The sequence below is a fragment of the Apteryx mantelli genome, chromosome 35 (assembly GCF_036417845.1).
Source record: "Apteryx mantelli isolate bAptMan1 chromosome 35, bAptMan1.hap1, whole genome shotgun sequence".
NCBI classification, from domain to species: domain Eukaryota; kingdom Metazoa; phylum Chordata; class Aves; order Apterygiformes; family Apterygidae; genus Apteryx; species Apteryx mantelli.
This window is the reverse complement of record NC_090012.1, coordinates 670,708-688,774: the sequence shown is the minus strand read 5'-3', so window position 1 is coordinate 688,774 and position 18,067 is coordinate 670,708. Positions and strand designations below refer to the sequence as shown.

General features: G+C 68.1%; 2 protein-coding genes and 1 long non-coding RNA gene across 3 annotated transcripts; 1 reads left to right on the top strand and 2 right to left on the bottom strand.

Moving 5' to 3' along the window:
* Positions 1-4,560: 4,560 nt before the first annotated feature.
* CATSPERG (cation channel sperm associated auxiliary subunit gamma) lies at positions 4,561-13,288 on the bottom strand. The gene is made up of 27 exons (XM_067314410.1): positions 13,082-13,288; positions 12,940-12,993; positions 12,704-12,848; positions 11,916-12,042; positions 11,745-11,814; positions 11,314-11,469; positions 11,047-11,218; positions 10,816-10,953; positions 10,664-10,729; positions 9,716-9,776; positions 9,441-9,552; positions 9,172-9,330; positions 8,884-8,999; positions 8,373-8,586; positions 7,934-7,996; positions 7,632-7,815; positions 7,201-7,319; positions 6,894-6,974; positions 6,661-6,717; positions 6,386-6,542; positions 6,170-6,233; positions 5,973-6,071; positions 5,605-5,703; positions 5,316-5,408; positions 5,106-5,205; positions 4,863-4,989; positions 4,561-4,758 (listed from the first exon to the last, which is right to left on the bottom strand). The coding sequence occupies exons 1-27, from the start codon at positions 13,286-13,288 to the stop codon at positions 4,649-4,651; spliced, it is 3,150 nt and encodes a 1,049-aa protein (XP_067170511.1). The 3' UTR covers positions 4,561-4,648.
* On the bottom strand, positions 9,786-10,309 carry LOC106486182 (uncharacterized). Its single transcript, XR_001292846.1, has 3 exons — positions 10,228-10,309; positions 10,085-10,135; positions 9,786-9,845 (listed from the first exon to the last, which is right to left on the bottom strand). It is a non-coding gene; the product is annotated as an uncharacterized lncRNA (long non-coding RNA).
* A 584-nt stretch (positions 13,289-13,872) lies between the features above and the next one.
* PSMD8 (proteasome 26S subunit, non-ATPase 8) lies at positions 13,873-18,040 on the top strand. The gene is given in 12 exon segments (XM_067314427.1): positions 13,873-14,092; positions 15,845-15,884; positions 15,887-15,916; positions 16,162-16,264; positions 16,492-16,595; positions 16,598-16,656; positions 16,856-16,901; positions 16,904-16,955; positions 17,233-17,309; positions 17,312-17,343; positions 17,496-17,550; positions 17,553-18,040. Coding segments are annotated over 12 exon segments (831 nt in total). The 5' UTR covers positions 13,873-13,939; the 3' UTR covers positions 17,633-18,040.
* Positions 18,041-18,067: the final 27 nt, after the last annotated feature.

Below are 18,067 nucleotides of genomic sequence, written 5' to 3'. Positions count from 1 at the left end.
CTGTGCAGTCGTGTCTGCACCCTTCCATTGCACGCCCAGGGACACATGGGTGTGCAAGCGCACGCTGCACCGTGCAGTCGTGTCTGCACCCTTCCATTGCACGCCCAGGGACACACGGGTGTGCAAGCGCACGCTGCACTGTGCAGTCGTGTCTGCACCCTTCCATTGCACGCCCAGGGACACACGGGTGTGCAAGCGCACGCTGCACTGTGCAGTCGTGTCTGCACCCTTCCATTGCACACCCAGGGGCACATAGGTGTGCAAGCACACGCTGCACCGTGCAATCGTGTCTGCATCCTTCCATTGCACACCCAGGGGCACATAGGTGTGCAAGCACACGCTGCACCGTGCAGTCGTGTCTGCACCCTTCCCCAGCACACCCAGGGGCACACGAGCGTGCAAACACACGCTGCACCATGCAATTGCGTTTGCGCCCTTCCATTGCACACCCAGGGGCACGTAGGTGTGCAAGCACATGGTGCACCATGCAGTCGTGTCTGCACCCTCTCATTGCACACCCAGCGGCACGTAGGTGTGCAAGCGCACGGTGCACCATGCAGTCACGTCTGCACCCTCTCATTGCACACCCAGGGGCACGTAGGTGTGCAAGCGCGCGGTGCACCATACAATCACATCTGCACCCTCTCATTGCACACCCAGCGGCACGTAGGTGTGCAAGCACATGGTGCACCATGCAGTCGTGTCTGCACCCTCTCATTGCACACCCAGGGGCACGTAGGTGTGCAAGCGCATGGTGCACCGTGCAATCACGTCTGCACCCTCTCATTGCACACCCAGGGGCACGTAGGTGTGCAAGCGCGCGGTGCATCACGCAATCGCGTCTCCACCTTTCCGCCGCACACCGAGGTGCCCGCGCGTGCACAAACAGCACGTGGCATGCGCTGCCCACGCATGCCCACCCCCCCCCCCCCGCGCCCCCCCCATGCCCCCGCTGCCCGCCCGTGGGGCGCCCCACACCGGCGCCTGGGCCGGGGTCGCCTTTTGTAGCGCCAGCGTTTTTTAAGCCAAGCCTCGGGCCCCCCCCCCCCCCGGCGCTGTTTTTAACCCCCCTTTGGTAGCGCTGGGGACGCAGGGACGTGGGGCACAGGGACATGGGGCGTGGGGACGTGGGGCGCAGGCCAGGCCATTGTGTACATGCTGCTGTGGGTCCCGGCCACCACCAGCCCCAAAGAAACCCCCCCACTGGGAAGCCGCCAGGTCTCTGAGCATCATTGACCCTGCATCAGCCCCACTGCACCCACAGCCCCACGGCACCCACGGCCCCACAGCATCCACAGCACCAATTGCCCCACGGCTCCTACTGCCCCCCATGGTCCCGGGGCACCCACAGCCCCACGGCACCCGCAGGTCCTGCAGCCACACAGCTGGAGGGCATCCGCATGGGAGGGGGCCCAGGCGTCCTGGCGGGCACCGAGCAGCCGAGGGAAGGGAGCTGGGGGGGGGGGTGCAGGGGGGCTGGGGAGGGGGCCCAGGCGTCCTGGCGGAGTGCACGGGGTGCGCGGGTGCTCGTGCACCCTCGTTTTTTGGGGGGGGGGGGGGGGCAGCCCTGCTCCTGTCGGCGGGGATTCCTGTCGCTCCCCCCCCCCCCCGAGAAATCCTCAGCGGGAATTAAATGGGGGTGTTCGTTAGAGACCCTTGATTAAATCCCAGCTTAACCCCTTCGTTATCCGGGCTGGGGCTGCAAGGGGTGATGCTGGGGGGGGGTGGCACATGGGGGGGGGGCACAGATGCAATGCCAGGGGTGCAGTGTGCAGGGGGGGGGGGGCAGTGTGCGGGGGGGGGGCGCGGTGTGCAAGGCCAGGGGCTGTAGTGTGCGGAGGGTCGCGGTGTGCAAGGCCGGGGCTGTAGCATGTGGTGGGGTTGCGGTGTGCAACGCCTGGGGCTGTAGCACGCAGCGGGGTTGCAGTGTGCGGTGCTGGAGGTCGCAGCCTGCAGTGCCAGGGGATGCAGTGTACAAGGGGGGGGTTGAGCATGCAGCAGGGTTTGCAGTGTGCAATGCAGGGGATGCAGTGTACAAGGGGGGTTGCAGGGCGCAGTGGGGTTGCAGTGGGGTTGCAGCGTGCAATGCAAGGGATGCAGTGTGCAAGGGGGGTTGCAGGGTGCAGTGGGGTTGCAGCGTGCAATGCAGGGGATGCAGTGTGCAAGGGGGGTTGCAGGGTGCAGTGGGGTTGCAGCGTGCAGCAGGCTCACAGCATGCAATGCCAGGGGTTGCAGCATGCAGCGGGGTTGCAGCGTGCAATGCGGCAGTCGCAGTGTTTCACGCCCGGCACGCAGCGCTGGGGGTCACGGCATGCGCCCAGCCCAGCAGGCCCAGTGTCGCCGGCTCGTGCACGGCGTCTGTCTGTCTGTCCGTCCCCACGGCTGCCGCTAACACAGGGACACGCATCCATCCGTGCTGCACGACAGCGGGTGCCTTCACGTGCCCTGGCGTGGTGCAACCGCCCGCCCGGCCCTGGCACGAGCTCGGGGGGGGGGGGGGCCTCGGCCGGGGGGAAAAACACCCTTTTAAGGGAAAAAGGCTTTGGGGCGAGCGGTCGTGGCACGCGCGGCAGCGGCGCTCGCCCTCGCAGCACGGGACGGGGGGGACGGCTCCTCGCCGGGGTGACGCGCGGCCCCTGCGTGTGCACACGCGTGTGCTCACGTGTGCACGCGTGTGCACAGGGGTGACCGGGGGGGGGTCTCGGGGCCGGCTGCCCGCTCCGGCGCTCCCCGAGCAGGGCTATTTCGCCGGAGCCCTTCGGTGACACCTTTTTTTACCGCTCCTCCCCAGCAGGATAATTGGGCAATTAGCGGTAAATTGCCTCCCGGAGCCCCTCGCTCCCCTAACGAGCCGGCGGGAGGGAGGTGCGGGGTGTCGGGGAGCGCAGGGACCCCCCAGCTCCAGCCCCACATCCTGCCCCGCCGCTCGGAGGAGTTTTACCCCGGGGGGCAGCTGCAGCCGGGGATGCCGGGTCCCTCCCCGGACGCCTGGGTCCCCTGCGCGGCTGCGGGAAGGCGTGGGGGCGTCCGGGGGGCGGGGGGGCCGCCTGCCCCGGCAGCGATGCGAGGAGCCCCCGCCGCCTCCCCCCAGCTGGTTACAGCCGAGTTAACGAGCGCTGCCCAATTAGTCACTAACCGAAGGAGCCACGAACCCGTTAGGAGGCAGTTAAGGGGAATCGAGTCCGGCCCGTTACCCAGAAGCGCGTAGGGGCTGCCGGGACCCGGACGCCTGGGTCCCTCCTGCATGGGACCCCCCCCCCCCCGCGCTGCCCGGGACCCCACAGCCTCCCAGACCCCACGGCTGTGGGCCAGGTTTGGGGGAAGGGGGGGGGGGGTCCTTCTGTTCCCCCCAGCCCCTGGCACGGCTTTGGCAGGGTTTGGGGTGTCTTTGGGGGTCCCTGTTTTTATGCTGAATTAATTATTATCACGGTGTGGACCAGAAAAGTAAATTAAGTTGTATGTTTTGCTACCGGGTGTCCGGTCTTTTGGGGCGTCCTGGAGTGTGGCGGGGTGCCCTTGATTGCACTGGGGCCTTTTGGGGAGCCCCAGGGAGGTTTGGGGTGTTGTGGGGGGGTGGGAGCGGGGTGCAGGGCCTTTCGGCCGCTCGTTTTCCCCAGCCCTTCGTTAGTCGCTCTCAGCCGCCCCGGAGCGCGCGAGCGAGTGCGCAGTGCTGAGGAGAGGCGGCCGCGCGCGGGTCCCGGGGAAGCAGCGACACCGCTGGGGTGGGGGGAACCCGAGGGACGGGATGGGGGTTTGAGGGGGGGTCGTGTCAACCTGCTGCAGGATGGACCCTGGGGAGAGGGGCCCGGACACCTGGGCCCATCCTCGGACTGGCGTGGAGGGGGGGGACCCGTATCTATTGCCCGGGCTGAGCACCCTGGGGTGCAGCATCCCGGGGCAGGACGGCTCCAGGTGCCTGTGCCAGGGAGCTATTTTTAGCGACGATTAAACTTTTGCCTCCCGTTTCTAGGCGCTGACGGCTGGAGCCAATTTGCTTAATTAGGGGGAACGAAGGGAAGAAGCGGCCCCAATTAAACAGGGCTGCTTCCCCCACCCCCCGCAGCTCCGGCAGGCTCTCAGCCACGGGTGTCGGGAGGAATTAGTGGGGGCCGGGGGGGGGAATGCACTGGGCAGCCGCGACGGGGTCCGTCACCCTGCAGGGATGAGGGCTGGGGGGGCCCTGACCCCCCCCCGCAACGGCTGTCCCGGCTCAGCCGGCACCGCCGGGGTGGTGCTGGCTGCCCGCGGTGCCGTGAACCTCCCTGTAAATCCGGAGGGCCCGGCGGGATGCTGCCGGACAGGGAACCCAGGCATCCGGGGGGAGCCACGATGGCTGCGGAGTACCTGGGGAGGGGGCAGTTGGACCCCGGCATCCCCAAAATTGCCCCACGGGCAAACCCTGCTCTGCCGAGTTATTGCTAACGAGGAGCTCGTCAGCGCTCGGAGCCCCCCCCGCACCACCGGGACCCAGGAGTCCGGGTTGGCACAGCAGGAGCGGCGCCGGGACTGGGCTGATCCGCCAGTTAAACCGAGGATGGGGTTTATTGCGAATGCCGCGACGGGCGTTTCGGGGACGGGGCGGTAACGGCGCGGAGGGCAGCCGCGGTGGCCCGGTTCGGTCCGGCCGGGCCGCGAGGCGTCACATCTGCTAGGGACGGGCCGGCTCGCTGCCGGTGCTGCGGACCGAGCCGGCGGAGAGCGGGTACTCGCAGTGCTCCGTCTTGCTCGCCACCGAGGAGGTGCCGGCGCTGGCGGAGCCTGGGCAGAGCAGAGCAGAGCAGAGGCGCGTGGGGCCGGGACCTCGCCGGGCGAGCGATTTGCCCGTCCCTCCTGCCGAAACCGGCCCCGGCGGCGTCGCTCACCCGCCGGCGGGGCGGACGCCTCCTCCAGCCTGTGCACCACGTTGAAGAAGGACGCCACGATCTTCCTCCCCGCCCGGCAGTAGAGGAAGTAGACGGTGACGAGGCCCGTCAGCGTGCTCAAGGTCACCTGGGGAAGAGCCGCTTTTCGGGGGCTCGGCAGGACGGCCGCGGGCCGGAGGAGGGTGCTCGAGGCGCCCGCCGGCTCGGGGCGGGGGGCCGCGGACGCCTCCCTCGCGCTCTTACCTTCATGAAATACAGCTTCCTGGCGGAGCTGAGCTGCAGCCCGTGCACGTGGACGACGAACTCCAGGTTGTAGTCGCAGTAGGTGGACGTGTCCACGTCTCTGCCGGGGAGCGGGCAAAGGGGGGGGGCTCAGGACCAGGGTGCTGACCCCCTCCTCAGTCCCCCCCCACACCGATCCCGCACCCCGGGACAACAACAACGACAACTCGCCTGTTGGACACCACCACCAGGAAGAAGTAGCTGGGGGCCGTCAGCCCCACGGGCGCGACGTCGTGGCACGGCGAGTTCCTCCGGCACAGCCACCTGCGGGGCGCCGCAGGCTCGGCATCGCCGGGGGGGGGGGGGGATGAGCGCGCGGCTCCCCTCTGCCACGCGTTTCCGAAGGGTTCGGGGCCGGATCCCCGCCGCGCGGCCCCGGAGGCGCAGCTTGCCGCCCCGTCCCCAGCGGGGAGGCTGAGGGCAGGCTCCCAAACCGCCCCCAGCTCATCCCGGCGCTTACTTGATGCCGTTGTTTGTGCTGGAGTGGATGGGGTATCCCTGGGGATCCGTCTCGGACACCTCTCCGTCGGCTTTCTGCCATATCAGGCTCGATTCCGTGCTGCGGAGAGAGCGACCAGGGTTTGGAGGGTGCTGGCGGGCTCCCTTTTTTCGTCGCAGTCGCTATCAAACCGGGTGCCGTCGTCCTCAGCTGCAGCGAGGAACGGGCTGGAGGCCCAGGCCGGCGAGGAGAGGCGTCGCGGGCCCCAGAGCGCTCTGCTCGGACATCCCTGCATCCGGCTACCCTGACGGCCGGCCGGCAGGCATCCCGGGATGGCGGAGAAGCGCCGGCCTGGCACGCGGGGCTGGCTCCGGGCAGCCTCGGGTTACCTGGCGTTGTCTACGTTGTACTTCCAGACGTCCTCAGGTTTGTAGCGTACGACGGCGCCCTCCGAGTCCGAGGCGCCGCCGATGACCTTCAGCGTGTACCTGGGCAGGCAGAAACGGCCTCGGTGAGGGTCTGACACCCCGCGGCGAAGCGATGTCCCCATCCGCCCCCACCCCGACCGCCCGTGCTCCGCTCTCACCGTCCCGAGAAGGACCCCGAGGCCCCTGTCACCATGTCCTGGATCAGGAAGAGAGGGTAAAACACTGCAGGAAGAAGGCAGGGGGAGGATCAGAGGACCCTGCCCCGGCGCGGAGGGCCCCGACGCCCCGTCCAGCCGCTCGGGGACGCGGGACGGAGCGACGGGCCGGTCCCCGGCACAGCCTGTGACACCCCCCCCCCCCCCCTCGGGCCCTACCGTCCTCGAAGAAGAAGCAAGGCATCTCGGGGTTCTGGCTCAGGCAGTTGAAGTAGCGCTTGTTCATGCCGGTGGTGTATTTGATGGTGTTGGTGATGTCGAAAGCCATGCGCATGCCCGGCGGGCAGCCGACGTACACGGGCACCATCCTGTAGCCCTGCGAGGCGCGGGGAGACGGCAGCGCTGGAGCTTCCCCCCGCCCGGGGCCGGTCCGTTCCCTCGGGACGCGAGACGAACCCCCGGCGCCCTCGTGGCGGGGACCGCAGCACGGTTACCTGCAGGGCCGGCCCCGACTCCGAGTACCGATAGCAGTTTGTCGCTGAGTTTACCACCTGGGAACGGCGAAATCCGAGAGGAACCGACGTGAGGAGCCGACCGACATGCCGTGGAGCCATCCCCAGCCCCGCGAGGCTCGTGTCTGCAGCGCGGGGAACCGCACGGGCCCGGAGCCGAGCTTCGCCCTGGCTATCCGCGCGCCGAGCCGGGCTCCGCCAGCCGCCTCTCCTACCTTTAGCACCATGGAGCTCTTCAGCAGGTTCTTCCCGCTGAGCTCTTGCTGCGGGTACTGTGCCGTGTCCTGGATGCTCACCTGCAGAGTTTATTGGGTGGGAACGTGGAGGAGGAAGAGCAGGAGGAGGAAGAACCTCCCTTAGGCCCAGAGAAGCTGCTTGGCTTTTTGCTGACAGGCAACTTCGCTCGTCTCGCTCGCAACAGCGGGATGCACCACAGGGAAACGGATCAGCAGGGATGTCCGTTCTCCGTACGGAGCGTGCCGGTACGTGGCGCCCTCCCTGCCTCTCCGCGCCCAGGCGTACCTTATAGAGCACCGAGGCCCGGTTCACCAGGTTCTGCCTCTGGAGGAAGAAGACCAGGTTGAAGGGGTGCGAGAGGACCACCGTGAGCTTCAGGCGTCCGAGGAAGTTCTTCTCCCACGCTGCAAAGCAAGCAAGCGAGCCGCCTGGCGAGACGGCAGCACCCCGCGGCGGGGACGAGCCTGCAGCTCTCGGCCAGACCTCGCGCCCCTTCCCGCGCCCGGGGTGACGGGACCTGCCCAGGGCTGGGGCGCTCGCCCCACGCACCCGCAGGCTCCCCGCGAGATACCGCGGAGAAGAGCAAGGCCCGTGTTCCTGGCTCTTCGGGCCCCGTTCTCGCAGCAGAGCAGCTGTGACGGCGGCTTTTTTTGGCTCGTGTCCCCCGCCACGTCTTGGCTAGGCCCTCGGAGACAGGCCGAGAGGCTTCCCCTTACCGTTCTCCACGGTGGAGCGGATGCTGAGGGTCACGGAGAAGCTGTACGTGTCGCCCTTGTCCAGGTAGATCTGCTCAGGCAGCTCGTTGTTGGAGCGCAGGTCGTAAATCTTCACGTAGTGCTCCATGTTGATGTACAGGCCTCCCGGGGAGCTGCCCGTGCTGGCCAGGTAGAGGTAGTAATCCTGCGGGAAGGAAAGCGCTCCCCGTTACCAAAGCGCCGGCAGGGAATGAAACCCTCCTGGGGGCCGGTTTTCCCCCGCGGCTGAGTTGAGGCTCGTGGGGCTCCTTTCCGCGACTCACGGCATCTTGCTTTCTGTTTTTCCACCAGCGCCACGTTGGGTCATGGACAGGGTCAGCGTAAGGCTGAAAAACAGCAGGAGGACGGCAAGCTGCGAGCCTGGCTCTTCCTCCTCCTCCTCCTCCTCCTCCTCCTCCAGGCATCTGCATCCCCAATGCCCGAACAAATCCCCCACGATTCCTCCCAGAGCCAGTAAGTGCTGAATCTGTGTTAAATGAGGCCCGAAATGCAGCTGTTTCTGGGCTGGGAGGCAGCACAGCATCTGGAGAGCAGGGAGGGGGGCATTGGGCGCCTCGTTTTCCCTCTCAGGGGCTTGGACTCGGAGGCTCGGGATCGCGGCGGTGCACGGGGGTGTCGCGACGCCCGCTGGCCCCAGGGACTCCGCCGGCCCTGGCTGCGCTGCTCCCTGGCTTTGCTGCCAGCCCCGGGCCGGGGTCTCACCCGGTTGTAGTCGGAGTGAAGCCAGAGGAGGTGGAAAACGAGGCCCTGATACACAGCCAGAGACTTGTTGTTGTGGAAGCCCGTTTCGTCCGTGACGACCGGCGGCTCGGCGCGGTAGTGCTCCAGGCGGCTGAAGCGCTGCGGCTTGGGCAGGTCCCTGAACTTCATGACGGTGAAGGGGCAGAGGTTGGTGAAGCCGATGAACCCGAGCTCGCTGGGGAGAGCGGGAGGCGCGCCGCGTCGGAGAGGGAAAGCGGCGCTCGGGCCCGCCGAGAGCGACGGAGGCCGCCGCAGCCTCCCCGGTGCCGTGGCCTCGCAGAAAGGCTGGGATCGCTCCCGTCCGGCGCTGGGGGACTACGGGGCAGTCGCTTCCCCCCCCCCCCCCGCTCCACTGCCTCAGTTTCCCCAAGAGGGAAAGATGCTCCCTATTCCCGGAGGCGGGAGCTACCGCCCAGCAGCACAGCCCGAGCCCGCGCTCCGCTGAACCCCTCCGCACTCCTCCGCCACTCACGGGCTGCTGCTGCTGGAGGAATAGCGGTGGGAGTAGAGGCAGCGGTGCGAGAGGATGTAGGTGAGGGGAAACTTCCTCCTGACGATCCTCCCGCTCCCGTCGCGTACGTAAACGAGCTGAAAGGAGAGCGGCGAGGCAGAGCAGGCGCCCGGGAAACAGCTCCGCTCGAGCCCAGCGTTATCTCAGGACGTCCGGCCGCGGGGCTTGGCCGCATCCCCCCGGGTGGGTTAGGGCCACCTTCGGGGTCAGCCCTGCTCCCAAGCTGCTTTCCCCACTCCCGGCGCCTACCTGCTGCAGCCCTTCCCGGTTGTAGAAGAAGCTCAGGGAGGACTCGTTGACGCCGTAGTCGTGGGAGCCCTTGACGAGCTGGATGTTGGCGTACATGCTCCAGGCTCTGCTGGGGTAGAGCTTCTGGATGGCCGAGCTGCCCTCCATGAAGAACCAGACCTGGGGAGAGCATGGAGGGAGCAGGGATGGGCTGGGGGGGGCCTCTGCGTCCCAGCCTTGGGGACAGCGGGGGGAAGGACGGGAGCCCCGGCAGCTCCCGCACCGCATACCTCTTCCGCCTCGGTCACGCACACAATCTCCCCCCTGTACGACTGAATGAAGTATTTGATGACAGACTCGCCGGGGAATTCGGAGAGGAAAACGTAGTTTTTAATGTCGTAGCTGCAAGGAAACGGAGGGAAAGGGTTGGGCTCCGCTGCCCCACCACGATACCCGGCTCGGTGGTCGTCGCGGCCCAGCCGCCCCAAACCCGGGGGTTTTGTCCCCAGGGGCGCAGGAGGAGGGCGACGGGGGAAGCTAGACGTGGGGCCGCAGCCGGCCCTACCTCTGCAGTATGGCGTTGCCCCAGATGTAGAAGACGGTGCTGAAGGGGTTGTAGGACAAGCCTCGCAGGACCATGGGAGCGTCGCTGTACTCCTCGAAGCCCATCAGCATCACGAATGACTTCTCCGTGGCTGCGGAGGGAGGGAGCGAGGCGGCGGGCTCAGGAGGGGCCGCGGCTCAGCCACGCCGTGCCGGGAGCAGGTCCCTGCGCTGCTGGCGAGGGCTCCGCGACATCCCTCGGGCAGACGGCCGGACCAAACAGCCCCAGACGAGGTAGAAGCCCCTCCACCAGCACCTTTGCAGGGATGGGGAAGCTCTGCTCTGTCTGGGGTTTCTCGGGAGGCTCCGGTCACCCCTCAACGCCACTCACCTTTGGGCCGGAAGTAGGGTACGTTGTACACGATGGAGAAATGCAGGTTTTCTGCGCTCAAACACACAACAGGGACGAGGAGTTAGGGCAAAGCTCCTGGCGTTGGTCCCGGAGCCCTGGCCGCCCAGCCCCGAGCGGCCCACCGTGCTTGCACGCAACAACGTGGTAAGAGGTAGCGTTGTCTTTCTCCTGCTGCACCAGCAGAAGGGTTTTGTTCTCCTCGGGGATGTAGACTGCCCACTGGATCTTGCAGGATGCCGAAACTGGAGAGGAAGGAACAGCTTGCTCCAGCCCGGCTGGTCCCCAGGGTGGCAGCCGCGAGACGTCCCTGAAGAGCGGACAGGCCCAGGGCGTTTGATGGAACGAGTCCTCGTCCCTGGCCGCGGAGGTCCGGGATGCGGTGCCCATGGCCCGTTTACCCCACGTGGGGTCTGTCCCGGTGACCACAGCGAAGCCGTTCCCGTTTGTCCCCGCTGCAGATCCGCCCCAGATGACTCCAGGACCCCAATTTCCTCCATGGGAGACTGGCCCGGAGCTCCCGACGGGCACGTAGGGACCCCAGCGCCCGCGGGCACTTACACTCAAAGTACTCGCACACCGTCTTCTTTTCAGTCCTGATCGAGTCGGAGAAGTAAACCACTCCGTCTGTTGGATGACAGACAAGGACGCGCGTGTACGACAGCCGGGGGGGGACCCTCGCCCGTGGGGAGCGCCCCAGCCCCGCGTCCTACCTCGAACGGTGCCGAGGAAGAACTCCGCTTTCTGCTGGCCCCTGCCTATGGCGATCACGTACTCGGAGCCGTTGTGGGAGAAGGGCACGGGGTTCAGCTTACCCACGCAGACGCGGTTGAGCACGCGGGTCCAGAGGGCTGGCGGGGGGAGCGGGAGGGTCGCTGGGCGCTGCAGTGCGGGCCGGGACCCCCCCCCTCCTCCTCTCCCTTCGCCGTCGCCGGTTTTCTTACTCGATCCCTGCGTGGCCATGTGCAGGACGGAGTAATTCCCGGTGAAGTAGTAGACCAGCTGGTTCTGGCGGATGAAGAGGGTGCTCTCGGTGGCGATGGCGTCCAGAACGGTGGAGGAGAACTTGGTCCAGGGGCAGGTGAGGGACCCGATCCAGCAGCTGTCGATGTCCACCTGCGCGCGGGCGCGGGGAGCGGAGCCTGGATGAACCCGGCTCTCGGCGGCCCGGGGCCATGTGCTGCCACTCCGGGTCCCGCTCTCCTCCCTACCTCCACAGCAACGAAGTCCTCGAAGTCCGAATCGGAAAGCAAGATGACCTTGTTTTTGGAGAAACCGCCGAGGATCAGGACCGGGGCTTTGTCCACGGTCGCCCACAGGGGCCGCGAGGGGCTGTCCACATCCATCAGCTTCTTCAGCTTCGTGATCTACAGGGAGGGCAAGAGACTCGGGGCGGAAAACGGGGGCGGGGGGGCAAATCCGTCCCTGCTTATTCTTCCCACCTCGGCTCCTCCGCGAGCCTGGCTCGGCCTGCCCGGCAGCGGGGTATCCCAGCGCCCGGCAAGCGACGAGGAAGCGGCCGACGCCAAACCCGCGAGCCTCGATCTCCCTCGGGAGCCGAAGCCGCCGAGCGCCCCGGCTCGGCCGGGATTCGGGCTGGGAGCGCGGCCCTCGTTCCCCCCGAGCCCTCGCCGCGCGTTACCGGGTGCCCCACGGTGCACTGCAGCCCCTTCTCCGTCTCCTTCATGTAGCCATTGACGTTGAAGGAAAACCTGGCAGCGGAAAGGAAAAAATCGTCCTTGAAAGCGCCCGGAGAGAGCAGGGCGGCGCGGGGATGGGTCCTGGCACCGACCCCGACGCCGGCACCGCTCACCTCTGCTGCTCGATGCTGAAGCCCGGCATGCTGCTCCGCACCCGGACGTCCGCGACCACGCTGCCGTTCACCATGGGCATGGGGGTGTACCAGCGCAGGCGGCAGAGCTCCTCGTCGCCGCAGCGCCCTGCCGGGCACGGGGACGCCGGCACGGGATGGGGGACGGGCGCCCCGGTGGCCCCCCGAGCCCGCCGGGATGCCTGCTGAGTCCCATTCCTGACCCCGGTGCCCCCCGAGCCCGCCGGGATGCCTGCCGACCCCCCGATCCTGCCCAGGTGCCTAATCCCAAATGGATGCTCCTTCCTGCCCCCCATCCCTGCTCCTTCCTGCCCCCCATCCCTGCTCCTTCCTGCCCCCCATCCTTACTCCTTCCTGCTCCCCATCCCTGCTCCTTCCTGCTCCCCATCCCTGGCCCTTCCTGCCCCCCATTCCTGACCCCTCCTGCCCCCCAGCCCTTCCTGCCCCCCAGCCCTGCTCCTTCCTGCCCCCCATCCCTGCTCCTTCCCGCCCCCCATCCTTACTCCTTCCTGCTCCCCATCCCTGGCCCTTCCTGACCCCCATTCCTGACCCCTCCTGGCCCCCGACCCTTCCTGCCCCCCAACCCCAGCCCTTCCTGCCCCCCATCCCTGCCCCTCGCCGCAGCCCTCTGCCCCCCAGCACACCCCTGGCCTCGGGCTGAGCTGGGGCCAACCCCGGGCCGGTGTCCCTTGGGGAACCGGGGCGTTGGGTGACCAGCGGCAGCGTCCCCCCCACGCCCGGGCAGCGGTGGCGGCGGTGGCAGTGCTCACCGGGGTCGCGGTACGGCGCCGCCCGCATCTCGATCTGCAGCCGCTCGGGCTTCTGGCGCACGGCGTGCACGGGCTCCTCGAAGGCGACGGTGACGACGGGGTGCAGCCCCAGCAGGTGGGCCCGCCGCGTGGCGCGCTCGGGCTCCTGCCGCCGGGAGGGCACGGTGACGGCCACCGCGGCGTCACCGGCATGTCCCCCCCCCCCCCCCCCCCGCACCACCCCGGTGGCCCCCTACCTGCGCGGTGCAGCCCAGCCTGATCTCCAGGTAATAGGGGAAGCCGAAGTAGTGCTGGAAAAAACAGCGGGGGGAAAAGCGGTGAGTCGGCAATGGGGGGGGACGGACAACGGGACGCACGGCCGGGCAGGGGGACGCGCACCGCGTTGTCGGCGGCCACGTCGATGGCCGTGTCGGTGAGCGCCTCGAAGACGGCGGCCACGGAGGCCTCGGGGTGCTGCCGGGTGAAGACGTGGCGGCGGCCGGCGGCGCCGTCGGGGACGCCGGGGGCCAGGGCCGCCCGCCAGGCGCAGCCCGCCCGGGCCCCCGCCAGCAGCGCCGCCAGCAGCGCCGCCAGCGCCCAGGACATCGCCCCGCCGCGGCGGCGGTGACGTCGTGGCGGCGGTGACATCACGGCGGCGGTGACATCACGGCGGGCCCTGCGTGGCATTCGCTTCCCGTTGGCACTCTTTTTTTTACCCCTCGCACCCGTGTTCCCCCCCCCCCGACATCACCCTCGTGACATCACGCCGCCTCCCCCTTCGCCCCACCCCCCTTCCGATGTCCCGTGATGAGGTCACGGCGCTACGGTGCCCCCTGCGTGACGTCACTGGTGGTCACGGCCCCCCTCCCCCAGTGCCGCCCCTCCCACCCCGCCCTCGTGCGCCACCTCATGACATCACCCTCGCGGTGTCACACCCCCCCATGACATCATAGCTGCCTCCCCCTCCCAGTGACGTCACCTCCCCTTCACGCCCCCGCCCCTCTGACGACACGCTCCCTCCTCGCAACGTCACAGCTGCCGCCCGCCCCCCGGCGCGGTCCGTTACGGCTCGGTGACGTCACGCCCCAACGGCCGGCCTCGCCGCGCGCCCTCTGCGCATGCGCTCCCACCCCCTCCCCTCGCGGCCCGGGCGCGCGGCGCGGTTGGCTGCGGGCGGCGTTGCCGGGGCGACGCGGCGGCCGTCAAGCGCGGCGGCGGCGTCGGCGTCGTCGCCGTCGCGCGCGGGGTTGCCGATTCATGGCGATGGCGGCGGCGGGGCTGGTGGTGAACGGGGCGGAGGGCGCGGGCGGGCTCAAGGCGGCCGCCGGGATGTACGAGCAGCTCAAGGGCGAGTGGAGCCGCAAGAGCCCCAACCTCAGCAAGTGCGGGGAGGCGCTGGGCCGCCTCAAGGTGCGCCGGGCCGCGCCGAGCGCCGGGCAGGGCCTGGGGGCGCCGGGCCGGGCTGGGGTGAGGGGACCGGGCCGGGCTGGGGGGGGGCTGGGGGCGCCGGGCCGGGCTGGGAAGGGTCTGGGGGGGACCGGCCGGGCTGGGGGCGCCGGGCCGGGCTGGGAAGGGTCTGGGGGCGCCGGACCGGGCTGAGGGGGGTCTGGGGAGACCAGGCCAAGCTGGGGAGGGGTCTGGGGGGACCAGGCTGGGCTGAGGGGGTGTCTGGGGGTGCCAGGCCGGGTTGGGGGGCACCGGGTCGAGCTGGGAAGGGTCTGGTGGGCACCGGGCCGGACTGGGGGGGGGTTGGGGGTGCCAGAGCGGGCTGGAGGGGGTCTGGGGGTGCCGGACCGGGCTGAGGGGGGTCTGGGGAGACCGGGCCAAGCTGGGGAGGGGTCTGGGGGGACCAGGCTGGGCTGAGGGGGTGTCTGGGGGTGCCTGGCCGGGTTGGGGGGCACCGGGCCCAGCTGGGAAGGGTCTGGTGGGCACCGGACCAGGCTGGGGGGAGTCTGGGAGTGCCAGTTTGGGCTGAGGGGGTGTCTGGGGGGCACCGAACTGAGCCGGGAAAGGTCTGAGGGCACTGGCACCGGATGGGGGGGTCTGGGGGTGCCGGGCTGGGCTGGGTGGGACGTCTGGGGGCACTGGGTCAGGCTGGAGGGGGTGAGAGGGGACCAGGCTGGGCCAGGGGGATTCTGGGGGCATCGGGCTGGGCTGGGGGGGGATCTGAAGGGGGTCTTAGGTTCATCTGGGGTGAGGGTCTCTGAGGGGAAGCAGGGCTATGAGGTCCTGAGGGGGACCTGGGTTATGGGGGGGGGGTCTTGAGGGGGTCAGGGCTGGGCTGGGGTTGAGGAGAGGCCTGAAGGGGAGTAGGGCCCGGTTTAAGGGGGCCCCTGAGGGGGTTTGGGCCTGGGCTGTAGGGCACCTGGCTCGGAGGAGCCCCCCTGCCCCGGCAGCTCAGCCCCCCCGGGGCGGCAGCATTCGGGACGCTGGCGGAGCTGCCCGGTGGGAGGAGGAGGAAGAACCCGGCCCTCGATTGGGGCTGAGCTGGTCCGAGGGAGGCAGCAGGGCAGCGTAGCCGGGCCCTGAGCTGGCGGTGGCCTGGATGAGTCCTCGGGAGGTGTCAAAGGACCCGTCACTCGAGTGGCTCCAGGGGACCTGGAAGCTTTAATTAGTAGCTGGAGCAGGCGGGAATCTCCAGTGGGGTCGGAGAGGAGAGCGGGGAGGCTGGGCAGGGGGCGAGGGCGCCGGGGGGCGTGAGTCAGGAGGTGCCGTCTACTGCGGGGCAGCGTGCTTCCCACAGTCATTCGTAAACATTAATTAAGCTCCTCTGTCCTTCCTCTGAGTCAGCGGTGAGCACTGTTCCTCGGCCCCGGGTTGGAGATCCGCTTGCGAGGGCTGAGGCGTCCGACCATGGAACCCTGCCCGAGCTGGAGGCCGGGCCGGGACGCGGAGGGCCTCAGCCAAGCTCAGAGCTGCATCGCCGCAGCTGTTAAACGTCCCAAAAAAATGACCGAGGGAGCTGAGTTAGCTTGTGTCGCTTCAGCTTAACATGGCCCCGCCACCCTCGGAGACCCTCGAAACAGAGGGGGAGAGGGCCCGTGGCAGCGCCGGGATGTCCCGCGTGGCTCCAGCTGGGCTCCGTGCGTCCCCGCCGAGTTTGGCGCCTCGGAGAGCCGGCTGCACCGGCTCTAACCGTGCGTCTTCTCCCTTGTCCCTCAGCTGGCCCTGCTGGAGCTCAACTTCTTGCCCACTACTGGCACTAACTGACCAAGCAGCAGCTCATTCTGGCGAGTAAGTGTTGCCTCTGCCTTCGGAGCAAGCTCTCACCCCCCGGGCTGTGCCTGACAGCCGTTCTCTGCCCGTATTTTGGGGGTAAAACTGCACAAGGAGGAGGAATCCTTCCCGGAGGAGCTGGTCCACCTTGCTCAGCTGCTGCGGTGCTGACAGCAACCCGGCCCTCTCTGGCTGTGCCGCGGCGGCTGCCGCTCCACAGGTCGCGCGTTTACCTCTCCTGACCTTCCTGTGTCCCCCGCCAGGAGATATTCTAGAGATCGGAGCGCAGTGGAGCATCCTGAAGAAAGACATCCCCTCCTTCGAGCGGTACATGGCCCAGCTGAAGTGCTACTACTTCGACTACAAGTGAGCGCGGCCCCTTTGGTGACGGGGCCTGGGGTCGCGGCGGCTGGGGAACGTCGCGCTGGGCTCTGCCTGGCTTCTCCTTCCTTTTAGCTCGAGCGCTCGGCCCTGAAGCAGCGCCGTGCCCTGCCTCGAATCCCGTCGCGCGTCCCCTCAGGCGCCGGGAGGGGTGCGGCGTGAGCGTTCGGTGGGCCTGCCTGCAGGAGCGCTCCTTGTCCGTGTCCCGGCAGGGACGAGCTGCCGGAGTCGGCCTACAAGCACCAGCTCCTGGGGTTGAACCTGCTCTTCCTGCTGTCGCAGAACCGCGTGGCCGAGTTCCACACCGAGCTCGAGCGGCTCCCGCCAAGGAGATCCAAAGCAACGTCTACATAAAGCACCCCGTCTCCCTGGAGCAGGTACCTCCCTCTGGCCCCGCGGAACATGATCCCTCTGTGCCCGCAGCCGCCGCAGCCCTGGGTGGGAATTGTCCCTCTGACCCGTGTGTATCCTCAGCTCTTGAGCCGGCGTTGGCTGCGGGCAGCTCTTGAGCATCTCTCTGGGAGCAGAACGTAACGTGGGTATCGGCGTGTTTGAACTTCCGACCTTCTCTTGCAGTATTTAATGGAAGGGAGCTACAACAAAGTCTTTTTGGCGAAAGGCAACATCCCGCGGAGAGCTACACCTTCTTCATCGATATCTTGCTGGATACCATCCGGTGAGTTGCGTTCCCGCTGGCGCTGGCTTGTTCTGTCCCCGCTGCCGGGAAACACGGAGCGCAGCGGCGCCTCTGTCCCGAAGACCCTCTGATGAGGCCTCGGAGAACCGAGTTGCTTCACCAGCCCCTCTGCTCATCCCAGCTGGGATCTTGACCTCAACCCCCTCCTCATTTTATCGGCATTTTGGCTCCTGTCTCCTGGCCCGGCGAGTCCGCTGTGCCTCGCGCCGCTCCGCCAGGCAGGGACGTAACCTCTGGGGTTTGGCTGCGTTTTCAGGGACGAAATTGCCGGCTGCATCGAAAAAGCCTACGAGAAGATCCTGTTCAACGAAGCCACCAGGATCCTGTTCTTCAACACCCCAAGAAGATGACGGAGTACGCCAAGAAGGTAACGCGGGCCTCCGCCGACCGGGCGGGCTGCGACGGCCCTGCCGCCTCCCGCGGCTTCGCGGGCCGGGATTAACCCAGCCGGGGCCCCGCGCCGACCCCCCGACGCCTTGAGGCGCTCCCTGAACCGTCCCCCTTCCCCGCTGCTTTCAGCGCGGCTGGGTGCTGGGCCCCAACAACTACTACAGCTTCAGCAGCCAGCAGCAGAAGCGGAGGACACCACCATCCCCTCGACGGAGCTAGCCAAGCAAGTCATCGAGTACGCGCGGCAGCTGGAGATGATCGTCTAGCGGGGCCGCGCAGGACTCTCTCGGGGCTTCCTCTGCCTTCCCTTCCCCTTTTTATTTGGTGTCTTTTACTTCTGTTACCACCCGTCTGCCCTTTGTTTTGTTTTCGTTTTTTGTTTTTTTAAACTATTTAAAGGGTTCACTTTGGGCCGGGGGCAGGGAGGAGCTGTGAGCAGCCGCCGTTGCTCTCGGCGCCGGGGGCTGCGGGGCGGCCGTGTCCCGGGGGGGGAGGCGAAGCGCCCTTTCACGCAGCTCCCCCGCTCGTCCCCCGCTCCGGTTTTCCGCCTGTTGCCGTTAGCACGGGCGACGCCGCGGAGGGACGCGGCAGGAGGGGGGGGGTGGCCGCGTCCCCCCGCCTCTCTGGCGTCCCCCGGGACCGCACCGCGTTCAATAAAGCGATGGCTTCTTGTACCCAGGCTCTTCCTGGGCCACGTCAGC

What these genes read in the sequence shown, in the direction of transcription:
- CATSPERG (XM_067314410.1), bottom strand. Translation starts at nt 13,288, where the DNA reads ATGTCCTGGGCGCTGGCGGCGCTGCTGGCGGCGCTGCTGGCGGGGGCC. An exon ending in AGTGCACCGTGGGGCACCCG is followed by an intron (nt 11,470 to 11,744) that starts GTAACGCGCGGC and finishes CCCTCCCTGTAG; the next exon opens with ATCACGAAGCTGAAGAAGCT. An exon ending in AGTCGGGGCCGGCCCTGCAG is followed by an intron (nt 6,543 to 6,660) that starts GTAACCGTGCTG and finishes CGCGCCTCGCAG; the next exon opens with GGCTACAGGATGGTGCCCGT.